Genomic DNA, 25,570 nt, shown 5'->3' with positions numbered 1-25,570 from the left:
GCCAGGTTGGAGTCAGTGCAGCGTAGTGCCACAAGGTTGGAGGCCGGTTTGCAGGAGATGCTGTATGAGGCGAGACTGAGGGAACTGGGTCTCTTCAGCCTGGAGGAGACTCCAAGCGTATCTGTTGGTGACATAGAGGTATGCGAGGGGATGTCACATGGAGATGGGTAGAGACCTGTTCTCCCCTGCAGAGGAAGGCAGGACGTGCTCCAATGGAGCAAAGATCTGGGAACCAAGGTTCAATTTGGATGCCAGGAAGTATTTCCTGACTGTTAGGACCCCAAGGGTGTGGAATGGGCTTCCATGGGAGGTGGTTGAGGCCCCATCGGTGAGGGTGTTCAAGGATAGGCTAGACATGCACGTGGTAAGCATGTTGTAAGCGGAGCTGGCTGGAGCCGGGGGTCAGACTAGATGGCCCAGGAGACCCCTTCTGACTCGCTCTGTTTCTGTTGTCACCAGCAACATGCCTGAGATCTCTTCATGGTCACTGAGACCATGAGAAGCAGCCCTGAAGTGGGAGTTTATTGTTCAATGAAGTGTTGTTATATTTTCAGGCTCTGAAATTCAGAAAGTGCCATCACTGCTTTGTGAGGGGTTATGGGTGGGGCATTTGGTTTGAGACAACAACAGTGGGTTCTAGAGCAGCTCTACAGTTGGCTTCCCTAAGAATGGCTCTGTCTCTAGCAGAGGTACAAGGAACATGTCATCATGGCCAAGACTGCTGGCTGCAACCAGCACTCTGACTCAGAGGGCCAGCTGAGTGAGGAAGTCCAGAGACACAACGCACAGAGGCCCCAAATCAGGGCCCCAACATGAGATCCATTAGAGATCTCCTGAGCCCAGGTGGATGCCAGCAAAGGACCACTTAGAACAGAAAGAGAGGGTGAGAAGGCAACTGGATGCCCGGCTTATTTATTTGTTTGTTTGTTTATTAAGACATTTATATGCCGCCCCATTTGCCGAAGCCTCGAGGCGGCTCACAATATGAAGAAAATTACAAAAGTGACAATATAAAAATAACAATATAAAATATTGTTATATTGGCTTGGGACAGAGAATACTGCTTTAAGACTCCCCCTTCCTCATCAAGAGGGGGGAGGTTCAGGATAGGTAGGCAGGTCCACTGGGATATATATAAGGGCTCAGTTACACACAAGAGCTCCTTGGATCAACTTCTGTTCCTGGAGGAACAGTTTTTCAAGGTCCTGGAGCTGTTGTCTCTTCCTGATTCCAAGCTCTCCACCTGTGGGCAGATATAGCACAGTCCAAACACTGTGGTCTTCTACATCAGGCCTGATTTCTCTGAAAGCCTGGAACGCCAGCCTGCCTGGTTCTATTTCCTGGACCAACAAGAACGCCTTATTTTGAAAGGTATGGAGGGAGACGTAAGCAATCATAGCAGGAGACGAGAATGAAGGGTGGGGGGCACTTTGACATGCCTCATCCCTGGGGCCCAGGTCCTTCCCTTGGAAGGCGTGGTGACCACAAAAGTAAAGCAGTTTGCTTCCTTTGTGCTCAGCCGAAGGTCCTCCAAGGCCAAGACAGCCCATGCCCTAGTGGGAGTGACCATCCCAATCTCCAGCCTTGCACTGGGGCCTCCAGAAAGGCTGCCTGCTTCCATCAGTACTAACTGGGGTCACTTCCCCCTTGCTCACAAGCAAGTTGTTCAGGTTGGGGGAAGGGATGAGCATTTCAAACGCCTCTCAGCCTGTTGTCTTGTGAGATCCCAATCTGGGTACTTCTAAAAGTTTGTACCTTTGTGGCTGATGGTTCAGATTGTACAGAGCGGGTGTATGTCTCCCCCAAACATGAGTTGTGGGTCCTGTGCTCAGTCCCACTGAATTCGCCTCCTCAGCTGCTGCCGTGATCCGTGATGCCCAAAGGCCCCCACACAGGGATGAAGTAAAACCCTTCTCCTCCCTCTGGCCTCTCCCATCCCACCAGCATCACAGTTTCCGTGCTGCAGCTGGTACAAAGCAGAAAAGTTTGTTGAGCCCATTGGAGAATGCTTTAGCTTTCTCAGCAGCCTGCCCCTAAGCCCTAAGCCCAGTAAAAACATGCATACAGCTGCAATTCCCAGGCCTATTGCCTTTTTGCCTCAGGACAAAACATGCTCCGGGAGCCCAACAGCATTTCGAGAGGCAGGGAAGGTGCAGCCTCATAGCACAAGTAGCATGAAGAGGTATGAGCAGAATTTGCCAAAACCTGAAAACCGCCCCTGAAGAATCAAGCAGAAATAGAGTAGTTAAAAGGCACTGTGGTTCCTGGATGACAAGCGTGCCCTAAGAAAAATGCCATGATGAGGATGATGATGATGATGTTGATGAAACTCCATTATAGAACAGCAATGTGAGATCATCAGCTCATGCAATGAAAACCATGGCTCTTGTGACCAAAGACAGAATCCAGGCAAAGGCCCCATTTGCAGAAGCTGCAGAAGGAAGAAACAAGCCAGAAAACACCAGATAACTTCAGCAGGATGAGCCCCAGTGTTCTGGGCAGCAATTCTCTTCCATATCCATGGTATGACTTCAGCACACATTACCTCAACTAGCTGCTTTTGTATCCTCATGTATTTGCTCTGGAAGGAAAGTTTTACTCCCTGAGCCAGGAAGAAGCCAAACACCAGAGAGGCGCTCTGTGTCTTCCAGAAACACAGCAGAGGGAAAGCATCGCCAGGCAAAGCCAGAGCAGAGGCGCTGTCGGCGTGCTAGTCACAGCACCCGTCACGGTGGGGCAGATTCTAGATTACACATACCGGGCAAAGCCCCCCGATCTGCAACACGCTGACCCAGCACCAGGCTCTGAAAGAACGCTGCGCGCAGCGGGCGCCAGACGCGTGGCACGAAACTACCCCGCGGCATCGGTGCTGCCGGGCGCGGCCGCACCGCCGGGAAGGGAGCGACCCTGCCGTGCCTCGCCCCTTATTTGCCTCAGACGACCGACCCGCCGGAGCAGCTCTCTCCAGGCTGGCGCGGCGAGGGGGAAATGGTGCTCGGGCCGCGGCGCAGAGCCCACGCGGGCTGCGACGGGTCCGAGAGGGGGGGAGGCGCGCTCCCCTCCCGCTCGTGCCCTTCCTAACCCGGAGCTGGCCCCTTTAAGGCACGCTCGCGTTCGCAAAGAGGCAGGGCCCAGACGAGGGACGGGCCTTGTTCAGGCACCGCCCACACACATAAAAAGCGGCTGCGGCGCGCGCGCGCTACGACTCGGGAAGCGGTTCCAGGAGCGGGAGCTGGGCCAGCGCATGCGTGGTGACGTCGCGGGGGACATGCCGAGCTGCGGCGCTGCCCTCTGGGTAAGCAAGGACAGGGCGACCCGCTGACTGAGCCGGGATGGGTGCTAGTTGCCATGGCAACGCGCGCGGGGCGAATGGACGGCGTGGAGGCGTCCCCGGCTGTTTCGCGCACTCTTTAGAAAAAACCGCAGCGAGTAGCGAGCTCGCAACGCGGGCGGCGGGCAGACCCTTCTCCGCGTCTCCCTTCCGAGCCCAGCGACCTGCGTGTGACTGGTTCCCCCCCGCTCGGGTACGGATCTGTGAGTGCGACGAAGAGGATGTGTTGCGGTGAAGCGGGGGAGGGCTCGAAACCTGCGGCAGCCTCCCTTTTCTCCGCACGTCTCTGTCGCTCGCTGTCTTGGAAGACGGTGGGGGCGGGGGAGGTAGTCCAGTGTCCCCTCCTCCTCCGCGGTGCTGCAGCTTCTGGGTTCCTCCTTCGCTGTGCCGCCGCCGCCGCCGCCGCACGAACAGGTCTTAGAGGCTGCCTGATAAAAATCGCCCTCGTGAATCAAGGCTTAGTCATAATCCTGAAAGGACGGAGGAGGAGGCGGGTTGCTGGCTGGGTTGCTTGGCTGGCGATGATGATGATGATGATGGTGATGCACAGGAGCTGGTGTACCTGCAGCACAGGTAGGACAAGACCTGTTGCCAGGCAATGGCCAGGTGAAGGAAGGTGAGCTCATGCCTCGAGAAGGGCCTCCCCGGTGTCAGTGCTGCCACCTCCAGCATCACAGGGAAGGAGGGGGACATGGGTGAGTCTGGGGCCAGAAGGCCTGGCTGCTGCCGTGCACACCTCGGCTCCCACACCCTGGCGCTTTCCATGCTCCACCGTCTTAAGTTTCCTGATCCTGGGTGATTCACATAACATAGCTGAGCAGTGGGTGAGTTGCTCCTAATGAGCATGGCTTCTACGGGGCTCCTGCCCAGTGGCTGGCTTTAGGAAGACACTGGGGGAGCTCCCTCCAAGGAGCAGAGGGCATGCCAACTAATCTTGGAACTATTTGGATCTTCCAGGCTGGTGGAGGCCTGGCATTGCAAATCAGTTGGCACAAGCCACTCCGCCTGAGTCACTGGGGTGACGCTGGGCATGTGGGGGTGGAAATGCTTTACACTGAGTTCCAGCACTTAATCTGCAGCTTTCTTTAATGATCTGTAGGCTGGATAGGGTGGCCCTCAGCCCACCCAAGCTGATGTCATGAAAAATATGTGAGTTTTTCAGGTGCCACAAGACTCTCTGCTGCTTTGGCTTCAACCCCCATCATGCAAAGCTGTTTGTGCATCAAGTAAACTTGGAGCATGCAGTTGCAGGGGAACGAGCAAATTAGGAGCATGTTGCTCACTTGGGGATACAGATGTTGCCAGTTAACCTTCCAGAAGGAAGAGTTTTTGTTGTGGGACTGTTGTCTGGGGGGCTGGGTTTTCTTTACTTCAGATTATGACTGAGGCTCTATCACTTGGCTGGCTGTTGCTGTGGGTGGGAGTTGAATGGCTAGCCAAGAAGATTAGAATGTCTTTCTTAGGACATCCTCATTTCCATCATGCACAACTTTCTCCTTACAAATTTAACCATTAAGGGGAGGTGGGGTCTGTGCTCACTTGTCAGGGTTCAGAGAAATGGGGTTCTTTAGTTCTGCTCTTCAGATAAAGCTACATGGAAATGGTCCATAGTGGTGAGGACTGTAAAGTCCTTCTGGGAATGTGAATGCTGGTGACAGTTTCACTTCACTGAATATTCAAGCAAGGCAGTCCTTTATATGCTCCTGCTGGTGTAAGCCCCATTGACTCCCACTGGGGCTTACTCTCAGGTAACTTCTATATATGCAGGCTGTTCTCCAAATGAGATTTGCATGGTGGCTGTGAAAACTTATACTGAGGTTCTTCAGTTGTTGTTAGTCGCAAAGTCATGTCCGACCCATCACGACCCCATGGACAATGTTCCTCCAGGTCTTCCTGTCCTCCAGCATCCCCCAGAGTCCACTTAAGCTCACGCCGACTGCTTTAGTGACTCCATCTAGCCACCTCATTCTCTGCTGTCCCCTTCTTCTTTTGCCGTCAATTGTTCCCACTATTAGGCTCTTCTCTAGAGAGTCCTTCCTTCTCATTAGGTGGCCAAAGTATTTGAGTTTCATCTTCAGTATCTGGCCTTCTAAAGAGCAGTCAGGATCTTGATCTCCTCTAGGACTGACCAGTTTGATCGCCTTGCATTCCAAGGGACTTGCAGGAGTCTCCGCCAGCACCACAATTCAAAGGCCTCAATTCTTCAACACTCAGCCTTCCTTATGGTCCAGCTTTCACAGCCATACATTGCAACTGGGAAAACCATAGCCTTGCTACATGGAGGTTCTTCTGTGGTAGCCTTTAAAAGCATGCATCAGATCTGTTTAGTCTGGGCCTAGGAAATGTAACATTTAATCATTGGATTTGCAGTTCTGATTTCTGTACTTTGCCTTAGGGGATAGGGGAAGAAGGAGTACCATGACTTGCTTCTGTGGGTGCCATGCTATGGAAAAGGTCCCTTTTGTTCTACAGTAAGTGGTGATGGTGGTTCTCAGTCACTAAATCCTCATCCTTCTCTGTCCATCACAAAAAACCCTCCTTTATTAAGGTTTTATGAATAGGCTGACTTATTTGAATGCAAATGGTCAAAATGCAGGAGATGGACTAACTAGATATTTTGTAACTCGTTGACAACTGGAGTTCTGCCTGATCCACAAAATGACCTGGACTGTGTGGTCTGACCTGGTTTAAATGGCAAGGAGTCCATGGGGAGGATGGCCAGAGCAGCCCTTGGGAACTTAGTGATCCCACTCCCTGAGTAGGAAGTCAGAGCAAACAGCCCTCTCTCCTGGTCAGTAAATCCTGCTTGGGCATGGGCAGGACCCAGCAGGCAACCTGGCTGAAAGCACACCTGTGCCAGAATGTCCCCAGGTTTGTTGCCCACCTCCCTTTGTATAAAAATGGTTCCCTTTACATTGAAGTGATCAACCTGTGTTCCTTCAGATGTTGCTGGACTACAGCTGCCACCATCACTGACCACTGGCCAGGCCAACTGGGGCTGATAGTAGTTCTAGTAACATCTAGTAACATCTGGGGCCAAAGATCGGCACTCCCCCCATTTCAGGGGACTCATCTTGCTGAGATCTGGGGTGTCAGTGTTGAACACTGCCAAAGGGCTGGTCTTTATTTCCTCTTTACCTATTTTGATCCTGGCTCAAAGTTCATGGAGGAGGGTGAGAGAGCTGAGGTGAAAGAAGAGTTTTTTAAAAGGGCAATTTTGCCTGTTGCTGGGGGGGTGGTTGCTGAAAAAAGTCGGAGTACCTACATGCCCCTTCTCCCATCTTTTTGTTGACATTCTGAAGAAACTGGAAAGCTTTGAAAAAGCTTGAGTCTGGCAAAAGCTTGTTTCCTCTCCTAACACTGCAGGGCCCTTTTTGCATTTATTTGCAACAGAGAGCACAGCACTCTCTTCTCCCTCCTTACTCCCACTAGCTTCCCACAAAAAAGCCAGTGCCTGCCTGTATTCCTTCCACAGACCCCAGATCAAATACTTCCCCCCTCTCCCTGAGCTTGGGAGCAGCGGGGGTTTCTCGGGATCCTTGATGGAGGGTTCTTTTTAATACTCTCGCTAAAATTCTGTGCTCAGATGGCTTTGGGGAGGAATAAAGTTGAATAAAGTGGGTCTGAGCTTGTAGTATAGATCTCTGTTCTCTGCTCCAGTTCTGAGCATGGGCCCAAAGTGGAGCTCCTGCAATCTGCCTTTGGGAAATCAGTACCGCTCCCATGAGTCAAGACATCTGGAATCCCAGGATTGTTCCCCTGAGAACTCTGGGATTGTTTTGGACTGGTGGGAGGCTGAAGGTTTGCTTTGGCTGTGAATGGGAGGGGGAGCTTCAGGGAGCTTTGGATGGTATGGGTAAGACCTGGAAGATATGGATGCTGAGAACACTCCAAAACTTCGATAGATTTCAAAGTGCTCTTGGTCATCCTTACAACAGAGATGACCAAACTACCCCTGTAAGGTAAGCCCATATTGCAGACAGGAAGGTTAAATGTGGGCTCCCTTATAAGGCCACAGCAGTGGCGAAACTTGTGTTGGCGACTTGTGTCTTTTGGCTCCAGCAGCAGCTGCCCCTCTCCTGCATATGCACCACTGTTTTGGCCCAGAGTCATGGCTCCTTGGGAAGGGAATGGTCTGCCCTGTCCGGCTGTCATCCCACTCTTCTCTCAGTGTTGGAAGTATGGGAGGGATGGGCTCAGCTGCCTGGGCTTTGACTTTGTTTCTCCAGCCTGGGCTGAACAGTGCCACTGCTGGAGAGTGGTTCCAGAAGGCCAGTTCTGCTCTGTGGCTCCCTTGTCTGATCGAGGACTTCCCGTCTGGAGGTGGGGTGGGTTCCTTTGTGTTCTTCTTGTGAGTTTGACTCTCCTGGCCCTCTTCTTCCTGATCTAGCTCCTTTCCTCTGTTAGTGGGATAATTTTGCCCCTACATCATCGAGCATGTTCAGAGCTGCATTTCTTGCACACTAAACACACAGAGTCACACCAGTTTAGAAATAAACACAAACATCATGTTTTATGTTGGGGGGAACCCAGTGTTCAACTCTCATGGACTTGCAGGCAAAACCTGGAGAAATCTTTCTTTTGTTTCAGAACCAGATAGGCATCCTCTTTGCTCTTGTTTTCTACTCCTCTGTTGCTATCCCAACCTGCTTGCCTAGATGTGGCCCCCAATGCTTTGTTTCCTTGTCAGCCTAGATACAATGTCCCGATGCAATTTCCCTCTCCGAAAACTTAAACCCTGAACAGATATGCAGCATACCTGGGGAGGCACCATTGTGATTATAGAGGCTTAGTGAGTCTGTTCTGTACATATGATGTCCATCTGTCCAGTCATGCCAGGAAGACCAGGCTCATGTGACTTTTGCAGATTGTATTCTTCATATCTGTGCAAGCGTTGGAGCAGATACATGGCATCAGGCATCTAGATGGGATGCTGCAGTGGTCACATTCCCACCCCACCTCATGTGGAGGAAAACATCTGTGCCCGGCTACTGTCCATTATAATATAGACCAGTGTTTAGAAGACACAAAATCCTGGTTCCCCCACGTAGGGCTGGTTCATATTCTCTTAGGTTTCTTCATGTGAAGACAAAGAATGGATTATTTGGTCACACTGAAAGACTCTGGTTCATGTGACAGCTGTGAGGATGTGTGGTGTTTCTTCAGCCATCAGCATGTGGGGGTGCCAGGAAGAGGTGCTCTTCTACTCGTGTCTTTCTTGGGAAGCATTCGTTTGCTTACTGCCTCTTTCCACAGCTATTTCTTAGAATTCAAACAGTGTAAATCAAGATAAGATACTTAACAATTCGCAAATGCTTATAAGTGAAAGCACAGTAAATAGTAGAACTACAACTAGAACATCAGGAAGTCTCCATCCATGTTGGATGTCTTATGGAAACCAATCTTGTCCTGTGAACAGATGCCATTTGCAAATGGTTTTAAGTCTCTTTAGCACCCATCTGGGTCCTGCCTTGGCAGGGAAGGTCCTTTTTCCTTCCTAGCAGATGTCATACTATATTGGACAAGTCAGGAATTTGAGAACAGTCCTGCAAAAGCTTCTGGTCCACACATTTTCCTTTGGGTGGCTGCTCACTCTGGCCACATTAGAGCCTACGAGAAGAAGAGGGGCAGGCAAGGCCTTACTGGAGCCACAGAATGGTGGATGAAAGGCAGCAAGTGAGGGGCTCTGGTTAGCGCGGGATATGGGTTAGGGTTAACATTCTATCTAGATGTGCGGCTTCCTCATGCCATCCCCTAAGACAGGGGAGGGAAAAAGAGTGCTGGTAGATGGGGAGTATTTATCAGCCTGGCTGAATGACTGTGGTGCAGAGGAAATAACAGCCTGTTAACAGGTCCAGCTCTGTGCAATCTCTGTGTTTAGAAACGTAGAAACAGCGCGAGTCAGAAGGGGTCTCCCGGGCCATCTAGTCTGACCTCCGGCACCAGCCGGCTCCACTCTCAACATGCCCACCATGTGCATGTCCAGCCTATCTTTGAACACCCTCACTGATGTGGCATCAACCACCTCTTGGGGAAGCCCATTCCACACCCTCGGGGTCCTGACTGTCAGGAAGTGCTTCCTGGCATCCAAATGGAACCTTGGTTCCCTGAGCTTTGCTCCATTGGAGCCGTCCTGCTTCCTCTGCAGGGGAGAACAGGTCTCTACCCACCTCTGTGTGGCACCCCCTCACATACCTGTATGTCTCCAACATATCCCCTCTGAGTCTCCTCTTCTCCAGGCTGAAGAGACCCAGTTCCCTCAGTCTCGCCTCATACAGCTTCCCCTGCAAACCGGCCACCAACCTTGTGGCCCTAAGCTGCACTGACTCCAACCTGGCTATATCCTTCCTGTAATGAGGGGCCCCAAACTGAGCACAATACCAGTTGCGGATGCACCAGGGTCGTGTAGAGTGGTAGTAATACCTCTCTTGATCAAGAAGCCACACTTCAGGCAATGCAACCAAGGGTGGCGTTCGCCCTCTTGGCCACCGCATCACACTGCTGGCTCATGTTCAGCCTGCAGTCGACCAGCACCCCGAGGTCCCTTTCACAAGTGCTGCTCTCCAGCCACTTGTCCCCTAACCTGTACTTATGACACCCATTCCGATGCCCCAAGTGCAAGACCGAGCACTTATCCACATTGAACACCATCCTGTTGTCTCCTGCCCACTTCCATAGTCTGTCCAGATCCTTTTGGATCTGGAGTACCTGCTCCTCACTTGTGGCCACTGCTCCAGTTTTAGTGTTGTCTGCGAATTTGATCAGCAGACTGTTCACCCCTTCTTCCATGTCATTAATGAAAAAATTAAACAGGACCGGCCTCAGGACAGAGCCCTGGGGAACCCCACTTGTCACTGGCCGCCATCCCAATGATTCCCCACATTTGGCAGAGAGCTGGATTTCCTGGCATCTCCCTGACAGCAAAAGACTGCAGTGACACATGTCCAGTTATGTAACCACTTACACACATCCCTTAAGGATTTCCAGGAAGCAGAGAGTTTGAAGTTTGTGCCTGTGTGTTTCTTTTCCTCCCGGATTTCATGGAGACATGCAGTAGTTGGAAGTGTGTTAAAAGGGTCTGCAAACAAGCAGAAGTGTTTGAAGGAGGAAGAAATTGCATCATGGAGTTTGTTAGACAGGGAACTGCTGCCCTCCCCCTCCCCTTGAGATTCTCTCACAATACTTGGTGGCTAAGTAGGCAAAAGTAGGTTACTGAGAGAGAGAGGGAGGGAGGGAGGGAGGGAGGGAGGGAGGGAGTAGCAGCTGCTTCTGCTGCTGCCACCTCCTCTTCCTTCTGGCTAAAAATGTACTGCAGGAAGAGAGAACTGCATAGTGTCTCTTCCTGGCACTGGGCTGTACTGCAGAGAGTGAAACTGCAGCTTGCAACATGGTATTCCCTTGCCACAGGCACTGAGAGATGGCCGGACTGCCCAGCGGTCAGTCCCTCCTGTGCTGGCAGCAGCGTAGGCCCGGCTGTGTGGCAGTGTGGGACAGCCACCATTTGTCTCCCCCAAGCACTCCACCTGAATGCCTGGATTGTGGGTAAAAAATGGCAACAAACTGGGACACAAAACCAGCGCTGGGTGGATTTGTGCATTCTGGCTTGCTTGCTGCCAAGGTGGTCAAGACGCTTTGTTTTTCTTTGTGCTTCCAAGATGATGGGTTTCGGTGTTACAAGCTATGCCCTGGTTTCATTGCTTGTCTGGCATCTTTACAAAGAATAGCATAGCAAATTGCAGTGAACTTAGCTTGAGCTAAGATTTCTGTTTGTGCTCTGGGAGACACACAGAGCAAAATGCTTCTACAGGTTGCTGAGAGGTTTCACTGATGCTAACAGACAGGTTTCCGTTTTGGACTCTCTTAAGCCATGTGCCCAGGAGCTTTTCAGGCAGATTTAGCCAGCAGGAAAACAGTTTGTTGTAGCAGCCCTGGACTACAGTTCCACAATGCCAACAGTATGTTTGGAGCATCTGTGGAAACACACTTAGCTATGAGCAAATTCCCACTCTTTGGATCCCAGATTCTTTCGAAAATGGCTTCCAGTCATGGTCACACCCCACTGATGGGAGTCATTGGTTGGGGCTGTGGATGGAGGGCTGCTTCCAGCTCCTGTGTAGTTACGACATACTATCATGGATACTGCCTGTTAAAATCCAAGGTATCTAATTGGTCCAAGGACCTGTCTAAGATTCCTGGAATACTGGGTCAAAAGGCATCGGAAGGGGTCCCTGCCCTTTGCCAGGATCAGCAGAACAGATTGTGGAATTCTACAACAAGGTTTCGAGATGGCTGGATGGAGGGAATGCAGAGGATGTGGTTTACCTGGATTTCAGCAAGGCCTTTGACAAAGTACTTATGACACCCATTCCTATGCCCCAAGCGCAAGACCTTGCACTTATCCACATTGAACGCCATCCTGTTGTCTCCTGCCCACTTCCATAGCCTGTCCAGATCCTTTTGGATCTGGAGCACTTGCTCCTCAGTTGTGGCCACTGCCCCAGTTTTAGTATCATCTGCGAATGTGATCAGCAGACTGTTCACCCCTTCTTCCATGTCATTGATGAAAAGATTACACAGGATCAGCCCCAGGACAGAGCCCTGGGGGACCCCGCTTGTCACTGGCCACCATCCCGATGATTCCCCACTAATGGTTACCTTCTGCTTTCGGTCAGTCAGCCATGCCCTAGTCCACCGGACAGTGCATCGGTGTATCTCAAAACTCCTCAGTTTCTCCACCAGGATATCATGGGCACTTTGCCAAAGGCCTTGCTGAAATCCAGGTAAGCCACATCCACAGCATCACCTCCATTTAGCCACCTTGAAACCTTGTCATAGAAGGTTTGCCTGGCAGGACTTGTTTTTGCGGAAACTGTGTTTTATGGCCACCAGCCTCCCTTCCCTATCTAGCATCGCTAGATCTCTTGCTATTATGAGCCTTTCCATTTATTTTCCTTTTTTTTTTTTTTAGAATTTTTAAATTCAAGTTTTAAACTATTACTAAAAACATCAATTCTCACATACATCGGATTTACTGGGTCAACCCCCTACTGCATATTTTTTAACATTCTATAAACATATTCAAATCAGTTTATAATAACTTGAAAACATCCCTAAATTTACGCCAGGTCCTGTTTCTCCAGTCAATTATAGAAAAAATCTGGGAGCTCTCCCCAAGGGCGATTAGGAGGGTGGTTACTCAGAGAAGGGCCTTCTCTGCGGTGGCACCCCAATTGTGGAATTCACTCCCCAGAGGGGTTTGCCTGGTACTGTCAATTTATTCTTTTCGGTGCCAGACTAACACCTTTTTATTTTCCCATTATTTTAAGGTCTGAGTCTGATTTTAATGTGGGGTTTTATTGTATGGAAAATCAATTTGGATGCTGTGCTCCATTCTGTTTTATTGTAAGACTGTCCCATGACCTTGGTAGTGGTCAGTATATAAAAGTTTCAAATAAATAGCCATTGACTGGCTGTTTCCTGTCAGTGGGAAACTTATCTTGCTGGAGCTCTTTCCTCTTTCCTAGCAGGGCAGTGAGCTCTATGCAGCAGGGTTTGCAGCCCTTATCTCGCTTCTGCTCTTTGGTTATCAGCCATAAGTGTCTTCCAGGAAAGATCTATTTATATCAGCTTGTGTTCATAAAACCAAAAATCAAACTCCAGGTGCCCTTTCCCCCACACACATACACCTTGCTACAAAAATAACAACCTTTTTGGTGAAATAAGTTCTCCATGTATTTAGAAACATGGAAACAGAGTGAGTCAGAAGGGGTCTCCTGGACCATCTAGTCTGACCCCTGGCTCCAGCCAGCTCCGCTCACGACATGCCCACCATGTACATGTCCAGCCTATCCTTGAACACCCACACTGATGGGGCCTCAACCACCTCTCGTGGAAGCCCATTCCACACCCTCGGGGTCCTAACTGTCAGGAAGTGCTTCCTGGCATCTAAATGGAACCTTGGCTCCCTGAGCTTTGCTCCTTTGGAGCGCGTTCTGCCTTCCTCTGCAGGGGAGAACAGGTGTCTACCCATCTCCTTGTGACGTCCCCTCACATACCTGCATGTCGCCAACATATCCCCTCTGAGTCTCCTCTTCTCCAGGCTGAAGAGACCCAGTTCCCTCAGTCTCACCTCAGACCCCATCCCCTGCAAACCAGCCACCAACCTTGTGGCCCTACGCTGCACTGACTCCAACCTGGCTATATCCTTTCTGTAATGAGGGGCCCAAAACTGAGCACAATATTCCAGTTGCGGGTGCACCAGGGTCGTGTAGAGTGGTAGTAATACCTCTCTTGATCAAGAAGCCACACTTCTGGCTATGCAACCAAGGGTGGCGTTCGCCCCCTTGACCACCGCATCACACTGCTGGCTCATGTTCAGCCTGCAGTCGACCAGCACACCAAGGTCCCTTTCACAAGTGCTGCTCTCCAGCCGCTTGTCCCCTAACCTGTACTCATGACACCCATTCCTATGCCCCAAGTGCAAGACCTTGAATTCCATCCTGTTGTCTCCTGCTCACATCCGTAGTCTGTCCAGATCCTTCTGGATCTGGAGTACCTGCTCCTCAGTTGTGGCCACTGCTCCAGTTTTAGTATCATCTGCGAATTTGATCAGCAGACTGTTCACCCCTTCTTCCATGACATTGATGAAAAGATTAAACAGGATCGGCCCCAGGACAGAGCCCTGGGAGGACCCCGCTTGTCACTGGCCGCCATCCTGATGATTCCCCACTAATGGTTATCCTCTGCTTTCAGTCAGTCAACTGTGCCCTAATCCACCAGACAGTGCTTTGGTGTATCCCAAAACTCCGTAGTTTCTCCACCAGGATATCATGGGGCACTTTGTCAAAGGCCTTGCTGAAATGCAGGTAAACCACATTCACTGCATCCCCTCCATCCAGCCATTTCGAAACCTTGTCATAGAATTCCACAAGGTTTGTCTGGCAGGACCTGTTTTTGCGGAAGTCGTATTGTGTGGCTTTCAGCCTCCTTTCCCTATCTAGCATTACTAGATCTCTCTCTGTTATGAGCCTTTCCACTGTTTTTCCTGCAATGGAGGTAAGGCTAACAGGTCTGTAAAACCCCATGTCCTTTCTACTACCCTTTTTGAAAATTGGGACCACTGACACCACCCTCCAGTCCTCTGGAACTTCACCCATTTTCCATGAGGCCTCAAAAATGGAGGCCAGCAGGCGTGAAAAACGACTGCCAACTCTCCAAGTACTCTCGGGTGTAACCCGTCAGGGCCTGGCACCTTTGTACTGTCCAATGCCCTGAGGAGCTCCTCGACTTCAAGGGGGGGGTGGCTCTAATCTGTTCCCCGTAAGCCCCCAGCCTCATCTAATCTCCTATGCAGATCTCCCCCATCCTGCTTTGGGGAGAACACAGAGGCAAAATAGTCATTTAGCTTCTGTGCCTGTTCCCTCATATCAGTCACTGGATCTCCTTCCTCCTTATTCAGCGGTCCCACCACTTGTCTCCCCTTCCTCTCCCTATTTACATGCTGAAAGAAGCCCTTTTTGTTGCTCTTGATATTCTTGGCAAGTCTCAGCTTGTAATCAGCCTTAGCCTTGCGAAGAATCCTTCTGCAACGGGCCTCCTCCTCCTGGTATACCCTTTTGTCTATTTGCCCCCGTACCCATTTCCTACGGAGGTTCCTCTTGCGTCTAATCCCTGTAACCACCTCCTTTCGCATCCATGAAGGCACCTTCCCACCTTAATAACTAGAGGTATCGTCAAGGCTTGCGCCTTCAAAACCTCCCTTTTGAGTGCCATCCACCCCTCCTCAACTCACTTACCTTCCAGTAACCTGTCCCAGGAGACTTTCCCCAGTCTGGCCTTCAGTTGGCCAAAGTTGGCCCTCTTGAATTCTCAGCTTCTAGTGCTTGACCTGCTGCAAGTCCCCAGAACTCAAAGCAAAGGATGGAGTGATCACTCGCATCCAGAGCTCCCCTAATCTGTACTTCATCTATCAGCTCCTCCCTATTGGTCAAGACCAAGTCAAGGATGTTTCCCCCCCTCGTCACCTCTCGGACCCTCTGTGTGAAAAACCCTCCCTCTATAGCTTCTAGGAAGCGACGTGACCTGGCTGTTACCTCTGAGTGAGTCTCCCAACTAATATCCGGGAGATTGAAATCTCCCATAATTACTGTGTCTCTCCCGAGATATCCTTATAATCTGGTCTGTCAGGCCATCATCCAGGGGCTCAAGTTGACCTGGAGGGCGATAACATTCCCCCACTGTCAGGTCTCTTTCCCTGTCAAAACCCCTAAGTTTCACCCAGACTGCCTCTGCCGAATCCCCATCTGTGCTGCATTCTATCTCACTGCATCCTGTCCCTTCCCTGACATATAAAGCCATGCCCCCACCTCTCTTTCCCTTCCTCTCCTTTCTAAAAAGGTGATACCCTTCTATGTTCACATTCCAGACTTGCCTTTCATCCCACCAGGTTTCTGTGATTCCCACCAGGTCATACCCTCCTATTCCCAGGAGAGCTTCAAGCTCTTCCTGTTTATTACCCATGCTCCTAGCATTGGTGTACATGCAGCTCAACTCCTTCCCACCGCTTCCTTTCCTTGGAGTTCCCAGCCTGCTCCTTCCTCCCATCCTCCCTGATACCTGGCCCCTCTCTGAAGGAGTCCTGTCAGTCCCTGCAGTACCTCTAAAACCCTGCTCCCAGAGCCCTGATCCTCTCCCCACACTTGTCCAGTTCAGACATGTTTCTGGGGGGCCTGAATCCCCCCACTCAGTTTAAAGTATTTGTGTTTAATCTGCTAACAAAAACAGAATACATTCTTTGTATTCTGATTTTGAGCCCCTGTTGAGCCATTAATTGTGTATACACAACTCTGCTTGGCCCTAGGCAGTGAGCTGTGCTGCAGCTGTGGGGCCAGTATGAAGCCATCCATGTCCTGAGGGTTGAAGCTGAGCCCACGTGAGCGGTGCGTGAATTCCATGCAGCCACAGGCCAGGTGATCACAAGCTGCTCACAATGCACCCAGCCTGAACTACTGTGTAGTTCAAAATAGTTCAGCAACCCCCAGCAGGCGCTCTCCTGTGTTCCTGGGATGGGGTGTACGTGGTGGTACTTGGGGCACTCTCTCAAAGAACTGAGGAATTCCTGGAGAATTTGCTCAGAGATCTAGGCACATGGCGGGATTGGACTCTGACTCCCATCATCCTCAACCAGCAGTGATCAGGGAAGATGGCAGTTGTAGTCCAGCAGCATCTACCCAAGTGCCACATGGTAACTTCCTGGGAAGAGTTAAGCTATGAAGCTGTTTCAGAAGCTGCTTTGCCGCAGAGGCCGTCTTTGCATGGCCAGGATCATCCCAGCTCCCGTTCATCCCCCTCAGCCTAATCAGGCCTGCCAATGAGTTTTCAGGGACAGGCCTGAAAATTCCCTATTTTCAAGAAACTTCACTATACAAACATCATGTAAAGTATGGAGCTCACTTCCTCAAGGTGTAGTGGCAGTCACCAATTTGGACTGTTTTAAAAAGTGTTCAGAGGAATGCATGCTGAATAAGGCTTCAGTGGTTACTAGCCCTAATGGCTATAAACTGTCTCCAGTATCCAAGGCAGTCTCTCTCTGTCTACAAGTCTCTGAGGACGTGGGCAGCAGGGTATTGTTGCACTCGTGTCCTGCTTGTGGGACCCTGTGGACTGCTGGCTGGCCACTGTGTGAACAGAAAGCTGGACTGGAGGTGTGCTGTGTCTGATGCACCGTCTCTTATGTTCTTCACAACAGGACGGTCTTTCGCAGGTTCTCCCTATCATGAACATTGCGGAAGGGTGTGTTCAAGCCTTTACGTTTGCCTTAGACTTTACTGTGTGGGACTGACCCCCTCTTTTTTTTTCCTTTAAGGGGAGCCTGTGGACTTCTGGCAAGCGCTACTGGCATCTTGCATGACTAGAGAGAATCTTGCTTAGCCTGAGCATCATGTCTACAGCAAGCATTGCTGCTCCAGAAATGAGGCTGCCCTTGAAAACGAACTTTATGAACAACCGGCTGGGCCTCAGCAGCCTGAAAGCCTGCTGGAGCAGCCGCAACAGTGGCTTTGAAAAGTGAGTGCAGCCACAGGTGGGTACTGGGGCCCCCTTGGGCCTTCCCAGAAGCTTTGTGAGTCATGCGCTGCTGCTTCCCTGTCCTTTTCTCTCTCCCTGTCTCACAGTTCTTTCTTCAGCATGGATCCTGTCGCAGTGGCCTACAGTCTGAATTCATCTGCGCAGCATCACTTAACGTCCATGGGTAGGTACTCAGGAAAGTCACCTGTGCCCATTTTACTTATTTTCTGGTATTGAAAGGCTCAATGACTTCATTCATTCATTCATTCATTCATTCATTCATTCAGGAGGCTTCTATGCCGCCCCATTTGCCGAAGCCTCGGGGCAGCTCACAATAATAAATAAATAAATGCAGTATAAAAACAACATAATTTGAGTCGACCTGGCCACAAATAAATAAATAATATTAACAATTAAAATAACGTTTGAAAAACAATGACGGTGCCGGGCGGACCTCTCTGGGGAGCGCATTCCATAGATTGGGTGCCACCACAGAGTAAGCCCTCCTCTGAGTACTTACCCTCCTAATTTCCTTCACGGAGGGTTCCCGGAGAAGGGCCTCTCCCGCTGATCTCAAGGGGCGGGCGGACATACATGGACGTAAGCGTTCCTTCAGGTAACCAGGACCCAAGCCATTTAGGGCTTTATAGGTCATCACCAACCTTGAATTGGGCCTGGACTTCAATGGGGAGCCAGTGAAGCTGACGGAGAACTGGTGTCATGTGAACATAATGCCCAGTCCCCGTCAGCAGCCTGGCAGCTCTATTTTGAACCAATTGAAGTATCCGGACCATCTTCAAGGGCAGCCCCACGTAGAGCGCATTAAGAAGTCAAGTCGGGAAGTCACCAACGCGTGTGTCACTGTCGCCAGGATATGCCTGGAAACTCACAGTAAATCAATTCAGGCCTGGAAACTTCATCAGAACAAATACCTAGGCTATAAAAGTGACATCCCTATACGGGACCCCTCACTGACCAAAGGTTGCTCTTGATATGGAGAAAATAACTGAGGAACTTTAAGAAGGCTTTGATTTTCTTCCCATTTCCTGAGTAAGGCAGTGCATGTGAAGATTATGGCAAAGAGTTCCAAATGTCTAATTAAGAGAAACCATTATCCCCTTTGGTGGCAGGGAGAAGCTACCACTGGCTATTAGCCACATGAGCTGGCTGAGACCTCCATGTTTAGAAGGATTATGAGATGGCATGTAAGCTGCTGGGCATGGACAGGGGCAACCACAGGAGAGGACAGCTTCCTTTATGGCTGGCCGTGTGGGTGCCATTTGCTCTGTTTCAGCAGTCCCCCATATATGCTTGTTTGCTAAATGTGCCACCTGGGCATGCTTCCTTCTATTCAATTAAGAAGCAGGGAGCTGGAGTGGGTGGGAAATACTCTGTTGCCCGAGATCTGCAACATGTGTCTTTACTTGGCATATGCTCTCTTTCTAGACCATGATTCCCACCCTGGCCCAGTCCAGTGCCACAGCCAGGCAGAAGACAGCAGCTGTATTTCACCTCATACAGCCAGCCCTCCTCTGCTGAGCCACTCAACTGAGAGGCCTGCTTCAGACCCAGAGTATCACATCTTTTCTGACTTCAGCAGGCTCTCTGTGAACCGGGATGGTACTCCTGATGGGGCACTACCTCACACCTCTGTGAAAAATGGGCCACCACTGCATCTTTTCCCTCCTGTGTCCTCAAGTGAGCGAAGTGCCCGACCACTGCCCCCATTGCCCATTACTGAGAACTTTCTGGTTGATGAGGTGGACAGGGAAGTTGAGTTCTTGACCAGTTCAGACACAGACTTTTTGTTAGAGAACTGCAGTGGCCCAACCTTCAGGACCACTGCCCAGGGCAGGCGAAGCTTCAGGGGCTGCGGGCAGGTCAACTACGCCTACGTCAATGCTCCAGCAGGGCAGACATCTGAAGAGCCCTGTTGCACCTCGGCAAAGCAGAGTGGGAGCGCTGCTGGTGTTTGCCCACCGCCGCCACCGCCTCCACAGCAGCTTCACCGCCGCTTGCGACGCTCACACTCAGGGCCTGCTGGTTCTTTCCACAAACCCACAGGGAGGATCTCCGGCCACTTCCATGGGGTCCCCCCGAGCTCTGATGACAAACCTGAGGTCCCACCCAGGGTCCCCATCCCTCCCCGAGTGCTCAAACCAGACCATCGGAGGTGGTCTGCTGAAGTAGCTTCTAATGCCTACAGTGATGAGGACAAGCCCCCCAAAGTGCCTCCAAGGGAGCCTTTATCCCAGAGCCATTCTCGGACACCGAGCCCCAAAAGCTTGCCCTCATACCTCAATGGGGTGATGCCTCCCACCCAGAGTTTTGCCCCTGATCCCAAGTACGTCAGCAGCAAAGCCCTCCAGAGGCAGCATAGTGAAGGTTCAGCTAACAAGGCCCCGTGCATCCTTCCCATTATTGAAAATGGCAAGAAAGTCAGCTCCACACACTACTACCTTCTGCCGGAAAGGCCTCCCTACCTAGACAGGTATGAGAAGTTCTTCCAGGAAGTAGACGAGACTGGCCTCAGTGTGGAAGAGAGGCAGCAACTGTGGGACAAGAAAGATGGTGTGATAGCCAAGACCAGAATGGCTGGCCCCATGAAGCCCAAACATTTCCCTTGCATGGTTTCTCCATAGGTATGGGAAGTGGGCCAGTTAAGTAGGGGGAAGCTTTGAGTGATCTGGCAATGAGCCATTCTCCAAGGACAATATGCAGCAGAGCTGCTTCTGAACTTGAGAAGGGAGCGAATGTGGCAATGGCCACCTCACCTGTCCAGCCTGCTGCTTTCTTCTTGTTCTCAATGATACAAGAAGAAGACTTAGAATTATAGAATCATAGAATAGGAGAGTTGGAAGGGTCTATAAGGCCATCGAGTCGTCCCCTTGCTCAATGCAGGACTCCAGTTAAAGCATCCCTGGTAGATGGCTGTCCTCTTGACTGCCTCTTGATTGCCTCCAGGGTGGGACAGCCGGTGACCTCCCTGAGTCAGTGGTTCCATTTCTATATTGTGCCAACAGTGAGGAAGCTCTTCCTGATGTTCAGCTGGAATCTGGCTTCCTGTAACTTAAGCCTGTTATTCTGTGCCCTGCACCCTGAGGTGCCTGTGAAGAGATCTTGGGCTTTGAAAAGTGCTCTCATATCTTCCCTCAGTCTTCTCAAGGCTAAACATGTCTTGGAGACAGACTGGCGTATATGTAACTACAGTTGGCCAGTTATTCCACATTATGGAGAAACTAATTTCTAAGCTTACCTAAGTAGGAAAAGTGGCAGTCTTGTGAATTAATCAAGTGGCTGAAGCAGTTAGCAGAGGTGAAAACCCACTTCTCCTACTGTGGTTGATCTCACTGGATCACTTTCTAGATGGTGGCAGGTGACAATTTAAATTCTTTTCCTGCCAATGTTTCTCTTCTCTGCAAAGAGAATGGGCTTTCCTTCAAAACCAGGAACTGCTCTCATGGGGGTGCGGGTAAGAGATATAACAAGCGTGCCCACATTCTGAAACTTTGCAAATACATCCAATAAGTCAAGTGTTCACAGTTTGGCAGGGGAGAGATGAGAGCTGATTTGCCTACCATGCTTGACTCCCCCCTGCCCCCACTAACAGAGTCAAAAATGCTTAGCAAAATTCCACTGGTTTTCCTCTGGCTGGGACCAACAAATGGCAGTCTCTCTTGGCCTGCAGTTGTCTGCCATCCTCTTTGTGAACCTGCAAAAGGTGTCACATTGATCTTTCAGAATCCACACCGTGTCTTTGCAGTTGGGTAGCAGCTATGAGTTTCTGTTGCTACATGGGGAAGGGGCAATTTCATATCAGAGGCAATAAACATTTTAAAAATTAGAAAAAAACCCTGTCCTCCCTGCAGAAGTGCTTAGACATTGCAATGTGGCACGAGCTGGTCTTGTGCCCACTTCTAGTTCAGAGTTCTGTGGGGAGGGGAGGCAGCCAAGTGGCCCGTTCCGATTCCTTGCTTCCTTGCCAGGCCCTCTCGTCCACCTTTCGAAACTCTGCTGCGATAGCCTCACCTTGACCCCTTTGGGGTACAGCAGAAGGTGCTGTGCTTGTTGCTCCTGCTTCTCCCCCCCCCCCCCCACCATCAGTTCCTTAGTGATTGTAGGCCCAAAGCAAAGGCAGTCTCTGATGAAGGCCTGCCTGGGCTTTGGTCTTCCCTTGGTCATAAATACAACTGTTTACAGTTACAAATATCTGCTGAATGAGAGTTTTTTTCCTGAAACTTCTAGGAAGGTGACCTGGTTCTAACACAAACTAAATGAAGGCAGTCTACATGTCTAGAAACAATGCACTGAGAGTCATGCATCAGGTGTACAGTATTGAGGAAAAATTAAGATGTTCACTTTGTATTTTGGATATTGCCATGTTCTGAATGTAATAAAGTTATAATGTCCTTATTTATGATAACATATTAGCTCTTGCATTTATTGGCTGTCTTTATTGGTGCGGGATCCTTTCTTGCTTTAGTACAGTTGCCAAGCACATGCTCTTCTTGTCATGGCTAATTGCAAACTAGGGCTGGCACTGGATTCATCTTGGGGTGTGTCTCTTGTCTCCCTGCAGAAGCCAATAAGCAGTTCCACAGAATCTGGCCGTGTGTTTATCAAGATGGAGAGGGCTATCCGGGCTGCATCCTTCCCTTTGCCTGTGTGGGCAGGTGGTGAAACTCCCCGGAAGAGAGGAGGGGCTGTATTGCCTTGCCAGTGAGTGGGTGACTTGCCAGGCTAGCTGCCTGAGAGGGGTTACTTGTGAGGATGGGGTGGGCTCCAGCGCCTGCCTCTTCTGCCAGCCCACTGAGCTGTCCCAGTGTGCATGTGAGTGCTGAGAGTGGAGGGGTGCAGCTGTCCTGGCTCAGCAATTCCCAGGGGCCACATGGCACTCATTGGGCAAGACTGGAGCAGGTAGAAAGGCCTGGGAAGGAGAGGTAGGAGGAGCGCCAGCGGACCTTGGAATGGAAGACTCCAAAGGGAGAAGAGCTGGAGGAAAGGGGAAGTGGATTTGCGCTGAGCTCACTTCTCACTCTGGATCCTGCAGTGTTCAGCCCTCGGTGGTCCAGAACCGTGTTTCTCTGCCACATTGTACAGTTCTTGCTACCTCTTGAGGAGACTGGCCTCTCCACCAGGTTGGGCAGTCTCACCGATGCATCGGCCTTCAGAAGACGTTATGGCTAAAATGTTGCCTTCCTGTACTTAACTAGGCCAGCAGCTCTTTTTCCACACTGCCAGTCCAACTTGATTTCCTCCCAAATGCATCTTCACTTCCCTCCAAGCATATCCTCAGACATCCCAGAATACTCCTTTACTTCCCAGCCTGCTGGACTCCACCTTCCTTGCCAGGATCATCCTTCGTCACAAAGCCTGCACTTCTTCCCCCAGACCTGCCTTCCTTGCAGTGGTGGGGATGAAGGGAGGTGCTTGCTCTTGAAGACCGCTGAAGTTTCTGGTACCCTGTCAATGTCAAGGCTTCTCATTGGCTTGTGCAAAGAGCCTCTTGCTTGCATCAGGAGCTAATTGGCCTGGGCTGCATTTGATGGTTCCCCAGAAGAGGAGGGAGATGCTCTCCAGGGAGTTGAAGCAATGTGTGCTTTCTCCTCCTCCTCCATGGAGATATTGGGTGATGCCTCTTTATTGCCAAGGAGAAGCAGGAGTGCCCTCCGAACACCTTGGCAGAACATCAAAGGCTTCAAAGAACATCAAATTCCTTGCTCAGGGATTCTGAGCTTGCAAAGGCTGAGGAAACCCTGCAGAAGGTAACAACCCCTTTCCTGTAGTCACAGCCTGCTTTAGAAATGAATGCTCATCAGGCAGACCATGTCCTTGGAAAAATAGTGAATGTGAAGGCTAGGAATGCAGTGGCTGACCTAGTCATTAGCCCTTTTATCCGGGCAAAACCAGAAATTTTCTTCCACTCATTCTGTAGAGTAATTTGAGCCTTGTGTAATCCCTACCCACATGCCAGTTTCCATTGTCACGTCATTTCCTTATCCTTCCTCCACCCAAAATATATGTAAAAACCACATTTGCAGCCTGCCATTTATGGAACCTGCTTGTGCTATCTCTGCCTCACACTGAGTTGCAATTGCACCTTCATAAGAGCAGCCAGAAGTGTCCTGGGCCAAAGTTGGCTGCTCCCCAGAGTCAGTCAGGAAAAATCATTCTCCCAGGAAAGAACACTGTTGAAGGGTCATGCAGAAAAGCAGGGGCACTCACCACTAAGTGCCACCAGCCAAATGTTGCTTAGCAAAGACAAGAACATGAAATTATATTATGTAGCAAGTGAAATAAGATATATACCAAATATTATAGCCTGAAAAGATTATATGGGTAGACACAGAGCAACGAACTGAGGGATCCCTTCTTAAGCTCTTTTTTAAACAGAATGACAAGTTTGTAAGAAGGATAGAAAAACTCTTTCTTAAAAATATGGTACAAATATGGAATAAGTAGGGACTGCAGGTGGCGCAGTGGTTTAAACCGCTGTGCTGCTGGGCTGGTTGATCAAAAGGTTGCTGGTTTGAATCTGCACAACGAGGTGAGTTCCCGTTGCTCCGTCCCAGCTCCTGCCAACCTTGCAGTTCGAAAGCCTGCAAATGCAAGTAGATTAAAAGGTACCACTTCAGTGGGCAGGTAACAGCGCTCCGTGCACTTCGGTGTTTAGTCATGCCGGCCACACGACCACGGAGACTGTCTGTGGACAAACGCTGGCTCTATTGGCTAGGAAACTGAGATAAGCACTGCTCCCTAGAGTCAGGCATGACTGGACTTAATGTCAAGGGGAAACCTTTACCTTTACCTTATGGAGTAAGTATAAAGTTATGCTGACAATTTCACCAATAATTCCAGTTAAAGAAATTGAAGGATTTCCTGAAAATTTGAGAAATAAATTGAGAAAAGTATTAAAGGAAAAACAATATTTTTAGGTTAAAAGATTGGCTGGAGAAAATGGATAACAAGAAAGGGGGTACTAGGAAAAGAAAAACTAACTTTGTTTAACATTATGCAATTAGAACAATGGACTAAAGAAAGGCTGAAGAGAAATGGTAAATGTAGAAATCTCATTAGATTTGAAGATATTGTTTTATATAGGGAAAACATTAGGTGAAGAAGAGGGATAAGTGAGATTTATAAGATCCTACTAGATATGAAGGACCAATATGATCCTCTTAAGATGTCATGGGAAATAGATTTAGGGAGGGGTATAGGTAAGGATGAATGGGAAAAATATGGGATAAGAGAACAATGAAAAGCATGTTCATTAGAATTAAGGGAAATTGTTATAAATTAGTATGGAAATGGTACCTGACACCAGTAAAACTATCTTGTATGGATAATAAATACTTCAATTTACGTTGGAGCTGTGGTCAAAAAGTGGGTACCTATATCCCTCTATGATGGGAATGCAAAAATATTAGGACATTTTTGGATAATGATTTTAAGGAAATTAGCAAGATATTAAATTCAAATATTGAAGTAAATCCTGAAATTGCATTATTGTCAATATTTTATGAAAAGAAATGGAAACTGAATATTAATTAATAAGAAATTTAGTTACAAGTTTAATAACAACAACGAATTGGAAGGAGAAATGGGATTTCCAAATGAGTGAGTGGTATAACAAGTCTGGAATATAGCTGTTAATTATGATTTTTAATAAGTGGCATTAAGCTGAAAAAAGGGCTGATGAATAAGAATGAATTCAGTGATATTTGGGGGTTGTTTATTGAATAGTATTAATAAAGGGGAAGGATATCAAACCTCTGAATGATTCTACACAATTCTGGATGGAATAGGAACTGGTCCTGAAATAGAAACGCCTAAACACTACCTTAATAAAGAACTGCTAATGCTGTATAAGAGCTAAGAATGTTGTGCTACTACAACATACCTCAGCATTTAGAAACACAGAAGCAACGCAGGTAGAAAGGGCCTCCCAGGCCATTGAGTCTGACCTGGGGCTCCAGCCAGCTCTGCTCATACAATCTCCAACATGTGGTTGTCCAATCTTTCCTTGAACACCCTCACTGATGGGGCCTCCACCACCACCCTTCGGGAAGGGTCCTAACCATCAGGAAGTACTTTCTGACATCCAGCCTGAAGCCTGGTTATAGACGAAGGAATTTATAAAGAAGAAGGAATTGAATAATCAATTATTATGTAACC

At 49.5% G+C, this 25,570-nt stretch overlaps 1 protein-coding gene across 4 annotated transcripts; it reads left to right on the top strand.

Moving 5' to 3' along the window:
* The first annotated feature begins 1,180 nt into the window (after positions 1 to 1,180).
* On the top strand, positions 1,181 to 21,818 carry ERRFI1 (ERBB receptor feedback inhibitor 1). 4 transcript variants are annotated; one of them, XM_044420879.1, is made up of 4 exons: positions 1,181 to 1,371; positions 17,196 to 17,395; positions 17,503 to 17,579; positions 18,842 to 21,818. In XM_044420879.1, exons 2-4 carry the CDS (start codon positions 17,271 to 17,273, stop codon positions 20,035 to 20,037), a joined length of 1,398 nt encoding a protein of 465 aa, XP_044276814.1. In that variant the 5' UTR covers positions 1,181 to 1,371; positions 17,196 to 17,270; the 3' UTR covers positions 20,038 to 21,818. The 4 variants fall into 4 exon arrangements, with proteins under 4 accessions (XP_044276814.1, XP_044276817.1, XP_044276815.1 ...); XM_044420882.1 differs by lacking the exon at positions 1,181 to 1,371 and adding an exon at positions 1,967 to 2,523; XM_044420880.1 differs by lacking the exon at positions 1,181 to 1,371 and adding an exon at positions 3,186 to 3,295.
* Positions 21,819 to 25,570: the final 3,752 nt, after the last annotated feature.

The sequence above is a fragment of the Varanus komodoensis genome, unplaced genomic scaffold (genome assembly GCF_004798865.1).
Source record: "Varanus komodoensis strain SLA01 unplaced genomic scaffold, ASM479886v1 scaffold111, whole genome shotgun sequence".
Lineage (NCBI taxonomy): Eukaryota > Metazoa > Chordata > Lepidosauria > Squamata > Varanidae > Varanus > Varanus komodoensis.
Note: the sequence above shows the minus strand (reverse complement) of the source record. Positions and strands in the feature narration are given on the sequence as shown.

Bases quoted from the DNA above. Each gene is read 5' to 3' on its own strand.
- ERRFI1 (XM_044420879.1), top strand. From the start codon at position 17,271: ATGTCTACAGCAAGCATTGCTGCTCCAGAAATGAGGCTGCCCTTGAAA. The intron at 17,396-17,502 runs GTGAGTGCAGCC...CCTGTCTCACAG, and splicing joins CGCAACAGTGGCTTTGAAAA to TTCTTTCTTCAGCATGGATC. The intron at 17,580-18,841 runs GTAGGTACTCAG...CTCTCTTTCTAG, and splicing joins GCATCACTTAACGTCCATGG to ACCATGATTCCCACCCTGGC.